The 18,661-nt window shown below is 40.9% G+C and overlaps 1 protein-coding gene across 1 annotated transcript in view; it reads right to left on the bottom strand.

Annotated features, from left to right (window-relative positions):
• Window positions 1-10,052: 10,052 nt before the first annotated feature.
• The window catches only part of LOC104391624 (chromosome unknown open reading frame, human C5orf22), a 17,705-nt gene continuing 9,096 nt past the window's right edge, over window positions 10,053-18,661 (bottom strand). Inside the window, 5 exon segments of the mRNA XM_010000951.1 lie at window positions 10,053-10,185; window positions 11,430-11,569; window positions 13,569-13,635; window positions 14,493-14,614; window positions 17,016-17,078. Coding sequence (XP_009999253.1) covers window positions 10,053-10,185; window positions 11,430-11,569; window positions 13,569-13,635; window positions 14,493-14,614; window positions 17,016-17,078 — 525 coding nt within the window.

Genomic DNA, 18,661 nt, shown 5'->3' with positions numbered 1-18,661 from the left:
GCCAGGGTTCCACAGCTGAAAGAGGTGAGGAATGAGTCTGCCTTCGTAGGGGTCTTGTGGTGCTTCCATGTGATCATTGCAGACCTAGCCAGACTGCCTGCCTCCCGAGGTGGCTCTGCAGCCAAAGCTGATGAGGGTGAGGGAGGAGGTCTGTGCCAAGGCAGCAGTTGGACTGGGTTCCTGACTTCCGAACTTCATTGGGATGTGGGAGATGCACCTCCACTATGGGGACAGATGAGTTCCTCCTGAAAGCAACACTGAAAGCTGAAGGCTGACAACTGCTGTCTTTCACCTCATCTGCTCTCCTGAGAGTGGATGGGACATGCAAGGGGTTTGTGGCACTGATGGGGCCAGCAGTGGCATCAGGCAGGCCAGTAGGGCCCTTCCATGTGCTGCCCACTGGAGGCATAAGGAGACAGGATCCTTACCTTGCGTGTCCCAGAATTAGGTCTCATACCCCACGACTGACCTTGCTGGAGGGTGTTTCTTCCTCAGGAGCATCAGCAGAAGGAAACTGTTTAAGCAGTTGACTCTCTGATCCGCACAGTCCAGCTCTGTCCATGAGTTGGGAGATCGATTCAGTGTAGCCAGCAGGGGAAAACAAAGGACAGAGCTGCCAGAGACAGAAAGAGAAAGCCTGCTAGGAGGAGAAGAAATGGTAGCAGAGGGCAAAGTAACCTCAGCCATCTGACTCATCCCCTCTACTTTTCCTGAAAATGGGCACATATTGTCCTATCCTTACAGCACTGCTTAGACAAGTTATGCATTATGATTTCATTGTCTTTCTCTGCATAGAGATATTGAAATAAGCTAAGAGGGAATTGAGACAGACATCAGCAATGGAACTTGTACACATGGTGAATAAATAAGCCATGTCCAACAAACATATTTGTTTCTGGTTTTGTTTGATTACTTTTTGCCAAAGTAGAAAACAACCTCACAAATTCGCACTTAATGTAGAAATGAATATCTTTGTAATTATGTAAGACTAGCATTTTCTGGAACATATTGCACAGTCTGTGTTAGTCATAGATTTCAGATGGTACTGATTTGACATTCATGAACAAAAAACTGTGCCTGAAAGGAAAATTTCACAACTTGGCTAATGCATAGACAACTAATGATATTACTTTAATTCTGCAGTACCATAGTGGATGCGTGTGCATGAATCAGCACAGACAAGGCACAAGAATAACCACAAAGCACAGACAAAATGCAAAGAATTAATTTTTGTTACCTGGCCAATTGGGAGATGCCCAAATCAGCATGTGGGCAGACACACACAAGCAGGGACACAGGCAGCACTGAGCTCCATCCATGCTAGAGGATCCCCTGAGTGGTGAGGTAATGAGAATAAATGTATTCTTTGCATTTTGTCCATGGTTTTGTGGTTCTTCCCTTACCTTGTCTGTGCTGACTCACATCTTTGGTGTGGTCAGCAGGATCCAGGAACAGCCATTGCTACAGCCAGCAAAAAAGTCATGGTCTGGGGAGGCTGCAACAGTGACCCCCTGTATTCCAGGATGGACTAGTTCTGAGTTCTGGACAACACTGGATCTGGCTACACTGGATCTGCTGGAACCACGGCCTGAAAGGGATGATGAGGTACTGGTTACCCCGCAAGACAAGTGCAAGAGCTGTGCAAGAGTTGCCATGGAATGTGGCATTGGACTCTTCTTGCAAGTTAGTGGGGAGATTGGGATAGATATTAATTACTGGTCTTAGAGCTCTTGATCATGAAGTTGTAGCATTATGTAGTAAAATGAAAGAGCTGGAAAGGAATGTTGGGACTTTATAAAATGCAAAGACAATGGTGCAGGAAGTAATTACTACTCAAGCAGAAGGGTTCCATGGGTTGCAAGGTACTGTAGACCAGCTGATAGCACTTATTGCTAGTAAACACAGGGACAGATACGGAAAAAGGTAAGGTTTTGATTTCCCAAGCTCATGTTCTTACCAAAAAACCTTCATGGAATCCTGAGGAACGGCATGGAAATATTTGGAGTGAATCCTTGGACTCTGAGGTTGAGTTTGAGTCAGATTTAGAAGGCAGGAATGTGGTGGAAGAATGACACCCTCCACCCCCCACATACAAAGCGAGGGGCAGCAGGACCAAGTGGATGGGGGAGTGCAGATCACATATACTTATACCCCAAAAGAGTTACTGGAATTTTTTAGAGATTGTCAGCAAACTGGCAAGAGCAGCAGTCTTCTAGCATGGACTAAGCTCAGTGCTGCCTGCGTCCCAGCTTGTGTGCCTCTGCCAGGTGCTTCTTCAAGGATCCCCTAGTTGACAAGCTAATGAAAATACATTCACTCTTTGCATTTTGTCTGTGGTTTCATGGTTGTTCCTGCATCCTGTCCATGCAGCTTTGCACAGGGTGCTCCAGTTGAGATACGCCACCCATGATTTTAACAAAGAAACATCCAGACATAACCAAAGACAGACAAATGAGTATACAAGAAACAAATGGGAATTTGCTTGAAGGAAGACAGCCATGTACTGTAATGATAGTATTTATAGTCTTAGGACTTCTGTCCAGCACATTTCAGTAGGCCCAGTCCCTTTGCAGGGAAAATATGTATACAATGCTTGGGACAAAACTGTTACTAAAAACCATAAACATAAGATGAGGATGTTTTTTTCCTTAAAAATAAGTGCCTTAGGATACTTTGTCACTGCATCATTCGTATTCTCTTTTTTCACTTGGAACTATCTTATTTTGTTGCAAGGTTTTTTTGGAGATGCATCAGCTTTTAAAATGGTAACATGTCATGCTGAACTTCCTATATAATAAAAAAATCCTTGAATACCCAGGAGAGAACCGTCCCATTTCTTTTTCATGATTAGTGTAGTCAGGGGATGAACTTGCAAAGGTTTCTTCCACCTTACTTTTATCCCACCAAGCAGTTTCCAAATCATGCATTTTTTGCTCCACCTAGTGACTGTAACAAGTATCTACACGGTCGAGAAAGATTCTTTAGTTCAGGAAACAATTGCAGCTCATGGGGCTCCAGGAATTGGAGGGTCACAAGAGGGTGGCTAGCTGTTGAGATGCTCTGAGCTGCATAGATGCTTTCCTTTTCCAAACATCCCTTTTGGACGACATAGCAAGTGTTTGCACAAAGGAGAGTGGTGAGTGATGAAACTAATGCTAAGCTGTGTGAAGTTGGAAAGTGTTGATTTCATCCCTGTGAGGGCTGCAACTGTGTTTTGAGGCTTTTAAAAGACAAAGAACTGCCTCCAGTTTAGTCCCTAACCCAGAGACTGGATTAGGCTTGACTTGCTGTCTAAGCTTCTTCTAGAATTTCTTTCTGGACATCCTCCACTCCAATGCTAAGATCACTTTTCTAACTACTAACAGCTAGATCAAAGCCTATCACTTGCAAGTCTCATTAGGATCATTATCCATTACAGGTGGATTAAACTAGCAGAGCACTAAAAGTTTGTTCACCCTTAGGGTGACTTTTGACTCCTTATAGGGCCTTTGGTTTTCTCAAGCAAAAGATGAATTCTAACTAAATGGGTTGAGCTCCTACATGACCTGGGTTTCCAGCCTTTCTTAAGTTTTAATAGACTTCTTTTTCTTTGAGCATAGAGCTAATGTCTGTTTGTAGCCCAGAATGGAATGGCACATCTTTTTAATGCTGTTTTTTTCTGTTGTTTGAAAACAACATAAAATTGTAAAATTCAGTTTCACTTTGGTGATTTCAGGGACATGTGTATTTCCTTAAAAGTAACATCTAGCTACAAGAAATACATTTTGAAAAACATGTCCTTTTGCAAATTAAGATGATAGTATAGATGAAGCAGTTGATATTTTTAGTCAAGAGATACCACTTGGTTCCCTTAATACCACTGCATCCTAAGAAATCTGAATTCATATTGCTTGTCCTGGTTCAGCACTAATACCCTGCTACTGCAGCTTAAGTCAGCTGACCTCTTCTTTAGAAAGTCTTCTGCATCCCTTCTCATTTTCTTAAGCATATGTAACATATTTTGCCAGAAGGAAATAGCCAGACTTCCTAGAGCCTTCTTGCGTTTTGTATCCACGCAAAGCAAAAGAAAGTCGAGGTGTTACCTTCTGCTTCTGAACTTGAACTCCTCATTCAGTTCAGCTTTAATTCTCTGTCAAAGATGAAGTAAAAACTCTGCCTTTTCAAGACCACTTACAAAGTTTGTGTGTCCAAAAAATTATTGTCCATTTCTGGATGGCTCTGTGGTTTTTCATCTGAGTTAACCAATCCCCCACATGTGCATAGAAGCAAATACAATTCTTGTCTATCTCTGAAGCAAGACAATCTATTCTGTGTTTCAAAGCAGTAGTGGATAAATGCAGTTTTAAAAGACCCTCATTCTTAAAACTTAAAAAAATGGCAAACAGACTTAAGTGATTTCTGTGTCTTCAGATGTCTCAGAGAATAGAAAGAAACATCTTTTACTGCAGCGCTGAAAAATGTCAGGTTTTTTCCCTGTCTTGACATAGAAGAAATCAGTGCTGATGGATTTAAGAATAAAAATGGAAATGAAGTGTCATTTAAAACAGTAATTTGCATTTTAATTGTAAGAGAAACACCACAACATTCTCAAACTTGCACTTCATTGTAATACACTGCTGCTGTCCCAGGCTAATTAATCCAAGTCAGTTATCTAATTACAATGAATAAAGAATATAATTGCATGTTCAAAAGATGATGTATAACTGATATGAAAGTCCCAGAGCAAATACTAGGTCTAAGATTAATGTTTGCAGGGAGACAACCATCTCGACATGCAGACGTCTTGAGAAATACTCAATATAAAAATGCTCTGAACACTTTCAGTCCTGTCCCTGTTCCAGTCATCCTGGCAATGTCTTATCCTGGCCATGTCTTGATTAAGGTCAGGTAACTGCAAAAGAGTAATGGTAAAATTTCCAAAAGGAAAAACCGATGAAGATTCAGAAATCTGCTTTTTGCAGTGATAACGAAAATGTGGTTGGGCTATTCCATTCAATTGGCAAACATCCTCCACAAAACACAGACAAGCAAAGCAAAGCAAAAATTAAAAATCTAATTACTCAAGCTGCAGGGAAGTGTTCCCTCTCTTTCATTCCCCTTTTAGATCAGCTTCTGTCAGTGAGCACAACTTGAATTCTCTACATCTTTAAACTCTGCCCATCCATGGGAGGTGTAAGCCACCAAGGAGTTAATCTTCACTATTTTGCATCCTGAGGCTGGAAGTCTACCAGCACAGAGCAATCCCTGGCAAGATCGAGGGATACCTGTGTCCTTGATACCTCTAAAATTCTGCACAGCTGATGATTCCAGGGGAAAGCTGATGTTTCCTGAGGGACAGCTGAGGCAGGAATGACCTGAGTGCATGGGGGTATGTGTCATGTATGATGAGGAACTGTCAGGTGTTCCCCAGTCCTCTTGTAAGCCCAAGGTTGCTATGCATTTTCCCTTGTGACTTTTAATGTGCTGAGGCACCAAAGGGGCTCAGCACATCTCCCAGGTCATTTCAAGAAGGCTACAGTCTAAGCTAGTTGGTGCCTGTGTTACTGTAGCCAGTCATTGCCCTGTTATCCTAAGCCCCAGTTAAGTCACATAATATGGAGTAGAGCATGGTAAATTTTATCAATAATTTAGTCATTAATGCTTCCTCTGCAGCAAAGCCTGGGGATTTATATTGATCTCTATGCTGCCTGGGGTTTCCATTGGCTCTCAAATTTCCAAGGTTGATGGAGTCCTGAACACCTGTATGAATAACTCTGCTGTTACAGGTGCTACTTAAAATCAAATTGTCTTTTAAAACTAGCAGCTGCACATTCCTTGCAAAAAAACCACAACAAACTTACTGTATTACTTGTTTAAACTGAGTTAATTATAATCCTGATGCCTTCAGGATGGTGTTTAAAAGCTGATAAAATTTATTTTAAATTTTTAAAAATATAAATTCATGACATTTATTTAATGTCCTTTTTGTACAAAAATGGCTTGAGTTTATTTCTAGTAATTTCATTTTTCCAAACACAAGGATATAACATGCTTTAACTGTAAGTGTCTTAATTAAGTAATGCACACTTCCAGTTAATTTAATTACAACCTTTTCCTTTATCCTGAGCAAGTTCTTTACAATGTACCTTACTCTTTTCTGGATGAAATAAGTAAAATGTTAAATGCAAAAGTGTCCATTGGCATTTCATAGAATCACAGAACCATTAAGGATGGAAGGGACCTTAAAGATCATTAAGTTCCAACCCCCCTGCCTGAGCAGGGAAACCTACCACTAGACCAAGTTGCATAAAACCTCATCCAACCTGGCTTTAAAAACCTCCAGGGATGGGGTTTCAACAACCTCCCTGGGCACCCGGTTTATTCCAGTTCCTCACCACCCTTATAGTGAAGAATTTCTTCCTAATATCTAAAATCTAATTAATATCTAACCAGATAGCTATAAATATAATAAGCATAATAAACATAATAATAATAATACATATAATACATATAATGCATATAACACATATAATAAATATAATCTATAGCCACAAAGGAAGTGAGGAGCCCAAAAGTGCACACAGTACTTTTGTTGAGGCTGTGCAGTGTCATGTAGAGTGGGACAGTCACCTCCCTCAACTGGTGAGCTATGCTGTGCTGATGCACCCCAGGACACTGTTGACCCTTTTGGCTGCCAGGGCACACTGCTGACTCCTTTTCCACCTGTCATCAACCCAAATCCCCAGATCTCTTTCTGCGGGGCTGCTCTCCAGCCTCTCGTCCCCCAGTTTGTATGTATGAACAGAATAATCCCATCCCTGGTGGAGAATCTGGGACTTGCTTTTGTTAAATGTTATACAGTGGAGAGTACCCAGCTCCCTAATCCACTCAGATATCCCTATAAGGCCTCTCTACCCTCAGGTGAATCCACAGTTCCTCCTAGTTTAGTATCATTGGCAACCTTCATCGATGTACATTTGTTCCTGTGCCCAGATAATTTAGAAAAGCATTAAAGAGCACTGGTCCTAAAATTGAGTCCTGTGGAACCCCACTGGTGACTGGCTGCCAGCCTCATGCAACCCCATTCTTTGAGCCCAACTTGTCAGCAACTGGTTCCCTCAAGGCATTATGGATGTGTCTAGTTGTGAGAAACAATACAAAAAGCTTTGATCAAATTAAAAAAACTCAACATCTACCGTCTTTCCTTGGTCAACTACATGGGTGACCTTGTTATAAAAAGAAATTAAGTTGGTTAAGCAGGACTTTCCCCTCATGAACCTATGCTGGCTATGACCAATGACTGAATTGATTCTCTAGTAGTCTTCAGTAACTCCCAGAATAATCTCTGTAACTTTACTAGGTACTGAAGTGAGAGTGACAGGCCAGTAACTACCAGTCTTCCTTCTTACTTTTCTTGAAAACTGTGACAATATTTACTACCTTCCAGCCAACAGGGACCCCTCCATACTCCCAAGACCATTGAAAAATAATGGAAAGAAGTCCCATGATAATATCAGCCAGCTCTTTCAGTACCCTAGGATGAATCACATTGGGCCCCATACACTTCTGTGCATCCAGCTGGAACAGCAAGTCATGAACATCTCTCCAGTCACAGTCTTCCAATACAGGGCTCCAGTGTCCCAGAGCCTATCCATGGGTGTTAAAAACAGGTGAAGAAGGCATTAAACATCTCTGCTTTGCCTACATCCCTATTTGTGAGGTGACCAAGCTCATCAAGCAATGGACTAATGCTATCTTAGTTCTCCTTTGCTGTTAACCTATTTTTAAATCCTTTTTGTTGTTCTGTGTGCTGATCAGCTTGAACTCTAATTAATGTTTGGCCACATGATTTTTTTCCCAGCACCAGCAAACAGCATCTCTGTAGTTGTCCCATGTTGCCTGTCTTTGCTTCCCATGTCCTTACACTTTCCTTCTCTGCCTAAGTTCTAGAAGATCCCTACTCAGCCCAGCACTGCTTGCTTGACTTCCAACACACTGGAATTGCCTGCTCCTGCACTCTTAAGAGATGGTGCTTAGAAAGTGATCAGCATTCATGGACCCAAATACTTTCCACATCTAATACTCTGTTTCTGACGGAGGGTGGGGAGAAGTCACCCTGGTTACAGCCATGGCTCTGAAGGGCTGCATTGCCTGGAAAAGCCCCTACATACCCGAACTCCCTGGAAATGCTCACAACAGCTTCAAGTACCACGGTGGGTCATCAGGACAAGTAACATCATCTCTGCTGCTTCTTCCTCATCACACTTCTCCCCTGCTCGTATGTAAGGTAATGAAAATAGCTACCTCCAGCTGCTTCCCAGAGGCTGCAGGGAAACACCTGCCCCACCGGGGTCTCTCCAGGGCCATCTCTGCCAGGGCACCCGCAGCCCCTCCTCGCTCCCCCCGCTCTCCCCTGGGGGCTGGCAGGGCTGTTCCTCCCCGTTCCCCTCAGTCCTGGCTGCCGGGCAGCGTTTTGCCCTTTCTGACCCAGGTTTCCCCGAGGCATCCACCCGTGGCTGAGGGGCTCAGCTCTGACCTGCACTCTTGCTGCCAGCATTGGGGCACCTGCTGCAGCTGCTGTTCTGGGAAAGAGCATCAGTTAGGCAGGCAGAACTGCGCTATCACACCCTGTGTTCTTCTCTTTGTGAGGCTAAGATAATTCTCCACAGCACAGAAGTACCCTCACACCTTTGATCAAATGTGACTTGGTTTGTGGGGTTTTTTTCTAGAACAAGAGCTGCAAGGAGAAGCTCTTACTTAATAAAACCCCACTTACACAAACAGTACGTAACCTGACTCCACATTTTTTGTAAGCAATCTGTGGCTGTTTATGAAGTATTAAGGATCTTGGATTCAAGGGTAGCCACATGTTTATGACAGAATACACGGAGAAATGGGTACATGGTCACGGAACTTATTCTGCTGGAAGAAATATTTTAAAATAATTCTATATTTACAAACCATAATGTAGACATTTGCATCATCAGCAGAAGTAGTAAAAACCAGCAAAAGTGCACAAAGTTTCTGCGGAGCAAATACTAATGTTAACAAATGAACTTGACCATTTCAGAAGAAATTGCAAGCAAAATTTATTTATTATAAAAGACAATATTCTAGATGATGTTTTACCTTTCCCATTTCAGCTTTATTCCCAAATAAATCAATGTGGTTTTTTTCCTCTGGAAGTGGTAGTTTTCTCTAGAACCAGATTGCTTACTAAAATACATGGTTCTAAAACTGTTATTTTCCAAATAGCAAAACTGAAATGACTGAAGACCTGGTACAGAAGGTTTTGCTGCTGACTTCAGAGCAGTTAAATCTTAGTTTCTCAATAAACCATTAATTCAACTCCCTACAGGATTCGACAGATAAAAGCATGCACATACATACATACATTCATACTTTTTTACTCAAAAAGATGTAAAAATTAAAATAGCAGGTCAAAGTCTGTACATAAGGATATTATCTGAGTCACTGATGAAATACTCTAAGGTGAAATAAGACCATTTTAATGCAACAGACTATAAATATAAATTATATTCTGTGGATGGGGCAGAAGACATAAGCTGCTCTAGAGAAATGACGGGGGGATGCCTGGTCATTTTGAGCAGAGAAAGATCACTATGTAAACCTAATGTTTTAATGGCATTATTGAGATAATTTTTTAAAAGGTACAATGCAACTCAGGACCATGTTTGTTGCTCACCGAACTGCATAAAAAATTATGTACACAAAATAAATAAATTTATTTTAAGAAGTTACATGTATTATTTTTAACAGACACTTAAAAGCAATCAGATGAAAAAAACACATTTTAGGGACAAAAATAGTTTCTCTTACACCCATTTCAAGAACAGGAAAGAAAACATAATAATAACAGAACTAACACGAACAAAGTCAAGCAGGTAATGCTTCGATGCAGCTGACTTGGAGAAAGAAATGTAACTCAAAACTAGCTCTTGGTTAACTTGGGGTTCTAGTGCCACCTGCTGAAATAATAGTATTTTTTCCCTTACAGCCATAGCTAATATGCAGTTTAAATTAATCCATAGCATTAGATGGCAACGCATAGGTCACAAAGAAGATGAGGTGCTTGAGTAATCTAAGTGCACATCCAGAGTGCCATACACTGAACCTAGTAAATTGAGAACCTTCTCTTGAATGATGTCAACCTGCTCTGAAGGGCAATAATCATCCAAACTTGATCTGTTAAAAGAAATTGAAAAAAACATGAGAGCATATACAGATACCATCACTACATTTTGCATTCTTGTAAAGCTCTCTGTTTAGGCTGAAGCTACTCTCAAACTCTGATGCCTGTATCTCTTCAAAGCGCAGTCCTGTGCTTCTCCTCACCACTTTCAACTGTAGAAGAAGCAGAATAAAAAGTCTGGAACAGATTAGGAGTGTGACTCTGACACAGAACATGTTGGCAGTGAAAGTTGAAGCAAATTATCTAATTAGAGGACTAGTAGAAAGTTAAGATTCAAAAATTCAGATGCTATTAGTGAAACAGGTAGAAAAACTTGAAAAGAATGACCAAACAATTTGGTCAAATTCTCCCAAATAATACCCTTACAGATGTAGAAGAATAACTTTTACCCCATACAAAGCTTTACCAGAGATTTCTAGAATACAGATCTCTTTCATCTGACTAGATGAAAACCACTTTCATCAGAAGTTTCACTGAAAACAGGAATCCTATCTGTAGTACAATTAAGCCTAGATAAAGACTTAGAAAGGTATCATTTCAGCCCATGCAAACTGACTAGCCACCTTTGCTCTAACTAGCACAAATAATGAAAGTAGTGATGTATGAATCCCAGTGACAGAAGTCACTGTCAAGAAGTATGGGCCAATGTTTTCAGTGGTGCCCCATGATAGGACAAGGGGCAACATATGCAAACTAGAACACAGGAAGTTCCACCAGGAAAAACTTCTTTACTGTGAGGTTTACGGAGCATTGCAACAGGCTGCCCAGACAAGTTGTGGAGTCTCCTTCTCTGGAGACTTTCAAGACCTGTCTGGATGCATTCTGCATTAGGTGTTCCTGCTCCGGCAGAGGGGTTGGACTTGATGATCTCCAGAGGTTCCTTCCCACCCCTAACATCCTGTGATTCTGTGATCCTGTGACAGCTACCAATCTCAACAAACACAAGGCCTGATCACAGGCTTGTGCTGAAGCTAATTAAATCCTCATGTCTTGAAAGCTGTGATAGATACTCTAAAGCACATTAAAACAGGCCATTAGTGCAGAACCTTTCCTTAGCTATGTAGACACTGGCACTGCTTTACGATCAACATTTTTAAATGTCAATTTTCACTACACTGTAAAACTTCCACTTTAAGACAGATTTTAAAATGTGCCACCCACTGCTATATTGATAGAATCATTTAGCTTTGTCTGCACAGTCTGAACATTTTAATGTAAAATATCTACACAGTCTTACCGAGCAACTGTCACAAGTGTGGGCTTAGGCATATCTTTTAGTAGAACTTTAACAGATTGTATGAGGCCTTCAATCTCCTCTTCAGTGCTAACATGGTGAGGAAGCTCCATATAATCACAGGTCAGACCAGCCTGATGAACCTACATGTAAATTAAAGAAAGATTTCATTTCTGTTGATGAATAATTGACATAGATTATCTGTGTAAAAAAGTCTCTAAGATATCAGTCCCTCACCAAGGGAGTTGTTTTTCTCCCCAACTTCTTCAAACAAAAATAATAAAATTCTGGATGTTGTATGGCATGGATTGTATAATTCTCTCCAGTACACTGTACTTCTTCCTAGGAATTTAGACTATGGTGCATGCCTTGAAGATTATAGTTCTGATTTTTTACAAATAGGTATGTTAAGTCCTATAAAGTATTTGGACAGACCCTGGTGACAAGAAACCTTCCTGCACAGGAAGCAGTCTGAGAGATCACAGTCCTGAAAGATCACATTAATATTGCCAAAATATAGACAGAGTAGAATTTTAGAAGATCTAAAATCAAAAGTTGGCGTAAGTAATCATAGAATCATTAAGGTTGGAAGGGACCTTAAAGATCATCAAGTTCCACCCCCCCTGCCATGAGCAGGGAACGCTACCACTAGATCAGGTTGCACAAAACCTCCTCCAACGTGGCCTTGAACACCTCCAGGGATGGGGCATCAATAACCTCCCTGGACAACCTATTTCAGTTCCTCACCAGCCTTTAGAGAAGAATTTCTTCCTAATATCTAACCTAAATCTCCCCTCTCTCAGTTTAAAACCATTACCCCTTGTCCTATCACTATCTCCTCTGATGAAAAGCCTCTCCCCAGCTTTCCCATAGGCCCCTTTCAAGTACTGGAAGGCTGCTATAAGGTCTCCCCAGAGCCTTCCCTTCTCTAGGCTGAACAGCCCCAACTCCCTCAGCCGGTCTTCATGGCAGAGGTTGTCCAGCACTTTTATCATCTTTGTGGCACTTCTCTGGACCCTCTCCAACAGCTCCATGCCTTGCCTGTGCTGAGGGCTCCAGATCTGTACACAGTATTCCAGGTGTGGGCTGACCAGAGCAGAGTAGAGGAGCAGAATCCCCTCCCCAGCCCTGCTGGCCACACTTCTTTTGATGCAGCCCAGGATGTGTTTGGCTCTCTGGGCTCCAGCACACACTGGCAGCTCATGTCGAGCTTCTCATCAACTACCATCCCCAAGTCCTTCTCCTCAGGACTGCTCTCCAGCCATTCTTCCCCCAGCCTGTATTTGTGCCTGGGGTTGTGCCGACCCAGGTGCAGGACCTGCACTTGGCTTTGTTGAACTTCATGAGGTTGGCACTGGCCCACCTGTCAAGATTCCTCTGGATGGCCTCCCTTCCCTCTGGGGTGTCAACCACTTCACACAGTTTGGTATCACCAGCAAACTTGCTGAAGATACACACAATCTCACTGTCCATGTCTCCAACAAAGATGTTAAACAGCACTGGTCCCAGTACTGACCCCTGAGGAACACCACTCGTCACTTGCCTCTACTTGGATACTGAAACATTGACCACAACTCTGTGTGTGGCCATCCAGCCAATCTCTTATCCACCGAGTGGTGCATCTGTCAAATCCATGCCTTGTCATTTTAGAGACCAGTATGTAGTGTGAGACAGTGTCAAACGCCTTGCACAAATCCAGGCACATGACTTCAGTTGCTTTGCCACCATCCACCATCTCTGTAGCCTTGTTGTAGAAGGCCACCAAACTGGTCAGGCATGACTTGCCCTTAGTTACGCCAACTTTTAGCGACGGGCAGTGTGTACAAATGGTAGGTACTTAATCAATGCGAGCTTATGACCCGCATTTACTGGGAATTCCTTGTTCAAGGGGAAGAATTGCAATCCCTAATCCCCATCACAAATGGGGTTCAATGGGTTACCCATGCCTGCCGGCAGAGGGCAGACACAAGCTGAGCCAGTCAGTGTAGCTGACAAATAAGACATAAAAAAAAATTTAAACTACCAAATCTCACAAAATCCTGAACCGAGAAGCAGGTCTGAAATGAAGCATGATCTTCTCCCTCCCTAATGAAGATATGCTTTTGAAATCTGTCCACTCTCTGCTTTTACTTAATCACCTACCATTTCGTAGTCTGGGCTTTCCATCCTGGTTTTCAAACTGTGAACTAGTTGAACAAGTGACTTCATTCTGAAGTTAAAACAAAACCAAAACTTGTTACTTAAACAGCTGGAAACACATACATTAGCTTAAGTGGTTAAAACACAAATCAAACAGGACTGAAAAAAGTAGAAAGCAGAAGTTACATGGCCTAGGATTTGATGAAATTTGCCCTGTGTCATCTTGCAGCTGGGAAAAATGGAAATTACTGGTACTACTGCACTATTTCACCAGGTCCTCCTAGAAAGACCCTATATTCATACCTGCTTTGGCAAGATCTCTTTGAACTTCTTTTAGGGGAGACCTGGAGAGAAGCTGTTGTAGCTTAAAGTCATATGAACTTAACAGAAAATGCTTGTAGTTAGTGTATACACAGTTCTGGCAGTAACTGCTGCTTTGGATGGGGAAAATGTGTTATTTTCCTATCAAGGGAAAGCCTGGCCTTTTCTGTTCCTTTTCAGCTGAAAACATTTGGTTTAAAAGCACAGTGGATGCTGCCAAGATGTTATGTTGACACTGTTGCTCAGGTATAGCCTTTCATTCACTTGAAGAGGTCCTTCTCCATAATCTCCATAGTTTGTTACTTTTTTTGTGAGCTCTGCTTCAAATCTATCACTACATTATTAGTCACCAAATGTGCTTTCCTCCACAGATAACAAAATTTGCATAAAGCTGTACAAGGCTGATCTTGGAAGGGTTACTGTGGCACTGAAAACAACAGACTGCCTTTTCTTTGGTTTGTCTGATTCACTCTCCACTAAACTACAGGAAAAAAGGTAGCCTTGTATAGCTCCTGTCCATCCTCTCTTCTTTTCTGTTACCAAAGGGCTGGACTAAACAGTTCCCAAACTACTATTTGCAGTTTAAGCCATTTAGAAATCTCCTACCCAGGATATGAAGCCCACTTCTGTAGGGTCTCTTCATCATCATTATCACACAAATCTGCAAATGCTGCTTCCAGATCTTCTAGCTGGTGAACACGGTTTTCAACACAGTCCAGCAAGCTCTCCTTTAATTAAGCACATATAGAAATCAGTTAGGGGAAAAAAAGAGGTAGAAGGTAATGGTTTGCATTCTGAAATTATTGATGTACTGGAAATGTGGAATCAGAAACAACTGAACTGTTATACAGGAGATCTTTTCAGGAGAGTGGGAATGAATGCCTGTGCCAGCTATTGTATTTCAGAATAAATCACCTCTTTTTGCTCTGTCTTTCCCACAATAAATTAAAAAACAGTCACACCTACATTCTGACAGAATATACAGGAGAGAGCTAAGAAACTATATGTGACTAATTGTTGGATTTGTTCCTATTGCACTGAAATGCTCAGGTGAGTGCAAGCTTTATATTTTTATAATGAAAGGAGAATTTAATGTTTTAAGTTTTTTAAAAAAGAGTACTATTAAATCAAATGCATTTTCAGAAAAAAACAAACAAACAAACAAAAAAAATGGACTATTTGATGCTCTGAGGCTTCAATTCTGTGTTCCTCAAAAAACATGGAATTAAATTAAAATGTCACTTATTGCTCTGACTCTGAAAAGGTTTATGCCCCTTCTTAAAAAGTTCAGAACACATTAGGAGGCAGTCTTCTTGGAGTGAGGCTACATACACAAATACACTTGTACATGTAAATATTTGCAGAAGGAGATGCTACATAACATCAAATGAGAAGCAATGCGTGGCATATTTGGTATTAAAATGCAGTGGTGTGTGAAGGAAAAATATTTTAAAGCATATTAGAACAGATGAGTAACAATTAAGGACATAAAAATTCCCTCTTATGATTCTGCTGGCTGTATCATATAATGGATGCTGATTCTTTTGGCCCGTGATGTCAACTTCAGGCTAATACTTAAGAGCTGTGGCTATTGACCATTCTTTACTGTGATGGTGGTGAGACACTGCAAGAGGCTTCCCAGAGAAGCTGTGGAAGCCCCCTCCCTGGAGGTGTTCAAGGCCAGGTTGGATGGGGCTCTGGGCAACCTGGTCTAGTGGGAGGTGTCTCTGCCCATGCAGAGCGGTGGGAACTAGATGATCCTTAAAGTCCCTTCTAACTCAAAACAGTCTATGATTCTATGAATTACAGCTTTATGATCCTATCCTGGGGTATGAGTAAGATGCTTTTCTAACCAGCACCAGTAACTAACCTTAAAGACATGTCCAGTCTCCCTCTCTACTACTTAGAAACCAAAACCCAACAAAAAAGCCCTAAACACCACACTATTATCTTGCAGTATGATAGCAATGTAGATCTAACTGTATTCTGAAACTATGAAAACAGCTTTTAAGAATCTAGACATGTAGAACATTTTCTGATACTTCAAAAAACATGAAGTTCACTAGCTTTCTACTTTCAAATCCTTTCACTGTCTCACTATAAAACCATCCATGAAACTAGCCTTTCCTTGCTTAGCTCTATACCTGTCCAGTACTCACTGTGAGCTAACCACTTCAGTTGCCTCCTACAAATTTTTGACTTTTGTATATAATTTATGTCCTGAAACCATATTGAGCACTTAAAAACCAAGCATTTACCCTCTTTACATTTACCTACTTTTCAATAAGCACCTGTTTTTATTGCTAAGAAACATGAATTTTACAATCTTCCACATCTCAGTTTCTTCATACAGATGTAAAGGATTCATTAATCTCTGATAATTATATTTGTTGAATCTTTCTGTAATAGGGTTCAGATGAGATTATGGAAGCAAAGACAAGACCTTGTTTAGAAATTACTTGGTGTAATGACCACTAATTTGGCTGTTCCATGGTTTCAGCTCAGGGCTGAATAGCTATTTTGGCAGCTACAGCAGGATTACGTTTCCATGGTTCACAAGCACACAACACAAAATTAGAAGTACATTACAGTGGTATAATACCATCTTTTCCATACCTAAATAAAGAGGTAAAATACCATCTAAGCATTCCACACAGCATTGACTATGAAGGAATAACTAGGGCAAGGAAGGGGAGAGACTGGAGGGGGGGAAAAACAAATAAACAAACAAACAAAAACCACAAAAAACCACAGAACACAAAATCCCACAAAAAACCACACACAAAAAAACCCCAGAACAAAAAAGATTGAAACCGAAGCCCTACTGAGCCACAAAATTAACATGATGGCAGATGACTTACTGTGTTTTCATTTCTTGTCAATTAACACTTGTTTACAGAATAACTTTCACACTCATGCAAGATATTTATGCAACTCACATGTTTAACCAAAACATTAAATAGGAAAGAAATGCTAAGATCCTGCTGATTAGCATTCAGCAAGCTGCATAGCTTAATTGAAGACAACTTCATTAAGCACCTGTCACAGGTTCTTTCCTTCTCATAACTCATTTTTATCAGGTAAATCAAAGAATCATTCCCTTGTACAACCCCCAAGGAAGTAACATACCTCTGTTGCGTTTCTATGAGGCTTCTTGAAATGGTACAACTCTTGCAAAAGCTCATACTCTGTCTTTGAAAAAGAAAAAAAAAAGGCAAAAAATTAGGCTCTTTAAATAAGAAACAAAATCCTCAAAGTATTCTTTCTTCTTAAAAAAACCCACATTTGATCACCAACATCATTCCTCTATTCTAGTACTGCAGTCAACTCTATAAATGCAGCTGAGGAAGAGACTAAGACTTTAGAAAGTGATTCTTCATGGCCTCAGCCAAATACTTTGCAACTGCTTAACTTTTAACCTGGCTTCAAGAACACAGCTTTAAAAACTAAGTATTTACAGTCCATTAGTTAAAGTCTCTAAATTAAACATACATATTGCTGAACTAACAATGAGATGTTGAGTAAAACTGAGATGGCAAATTTAAACAGACAAAACCAACAGGAAGTCTGATTGTAAAGGAAAACAGGACAGGCAAAGGCTTCAGGCTAGTTGGTCAATAAGTTCACAAGTGAACTATTACAAGATCTTGTCAGCCCTACTCATTGATAATATTCAGTTTTAATCAATCAAAGACAAACAGGTCTCATTAATTACTTAACAGCATTAAAGATGTGAACACTCATTAATTTCTCAAAGCAGAGGGAAAAAATAAGGGCAGGCTATTAAATTTTTATAGAAACACAAAGTATCTTTAGGGCAATGTTTTGGGTTTTAAGATTTTTTTGGTGGAAAAACAATACTCTTCTGGATTGGTGAACTATATTCGCTTTTTAGCTTATTCTTGGATTCTTACATTCCAGGTGTCAACTTGGGAAAAAAATTCTGATTGTAATTTACAATAAAGAAAACACATTAAGAAATATTAACTACAAATAAAATTGTTTTATCAAAAAAGGTAGACTGGATGCCCTGTCCAAATTCACTTCAGAAAATGGTTCCTAGAATTAAGAATCTACTGCAGCACAAAACTATATATGGAAACTATAGACCTGTCAGTCTGACCTCAGTATCAGGGAAGGTCATGGAGCAGATCATCTTGAGTGTTATTATAAGACATATAGAGGATAACCAGGGGATCAGGGCCAGTCAGCATGGGTTAACGAAAGGCAGGTCCTGTCTGATGAACCTGATCTCCTTTTATAACCTGATGACCTGACTATTGCATGAGGGAAAGGCTGTGGATCTTGTCTATCTGGACCCTCAAAAAGTGTTTGACACGGTTCCCCATAGAACTCTCATAAAAAAAACCTGGCTGCTCATGGCCTGGATGTGCACACGATCTGTTGGATCAAGCACTGGCTGGACCCAAAGAGTGGTGGTCAGTGGAGTCAAATCCAGTTGGAGGCCAGTCACAAGTGGTGTTCCTCAGAACTCAGTGTTGGGACTGTTTCTGTTTAACATCTTTATTGATGATCTTGATAAGGACATAGAGTGTATTAACAGTAAGTTTACAGATTACACCAAGTTAGGTGGGATCTGCATGAGGATAGGGAGGCTATACAGAGAGACCTGGATAGATTAGATTGTTGGGCTAATGTTAATGGTCTGGGCTTCAACAAAGCCAAGGGCCAGGTCCTGCACTTGGGCCACAACAACCCCAGGCAATGCTCCAAGCTTGGGAAAGTGTGGCTGGAAAGTGTCTGGCAGAAAACGA

The sequence above is a fragment of the Chaetura pelagica genome, unplaced genomic scaffold (assembly GCF_000747805.2).
Source record: "Chaetura pelagica isolate M959 unplaced genomic scaffold, ChaPel_1.0 scaffold104, whole genome shotgun sequence".
In the NCBI taxonomy this organism is placed as follows: Eukaryota; Metazoa; Chordata; class Aves; order Apodiformes; family Apodidae; genus Chaetura; species Chaetura pelagica.
Note: the sequence above shows the minus strand (reverse complement) of the source record. Positions and strands in the feature narration are given on the sequence as shown.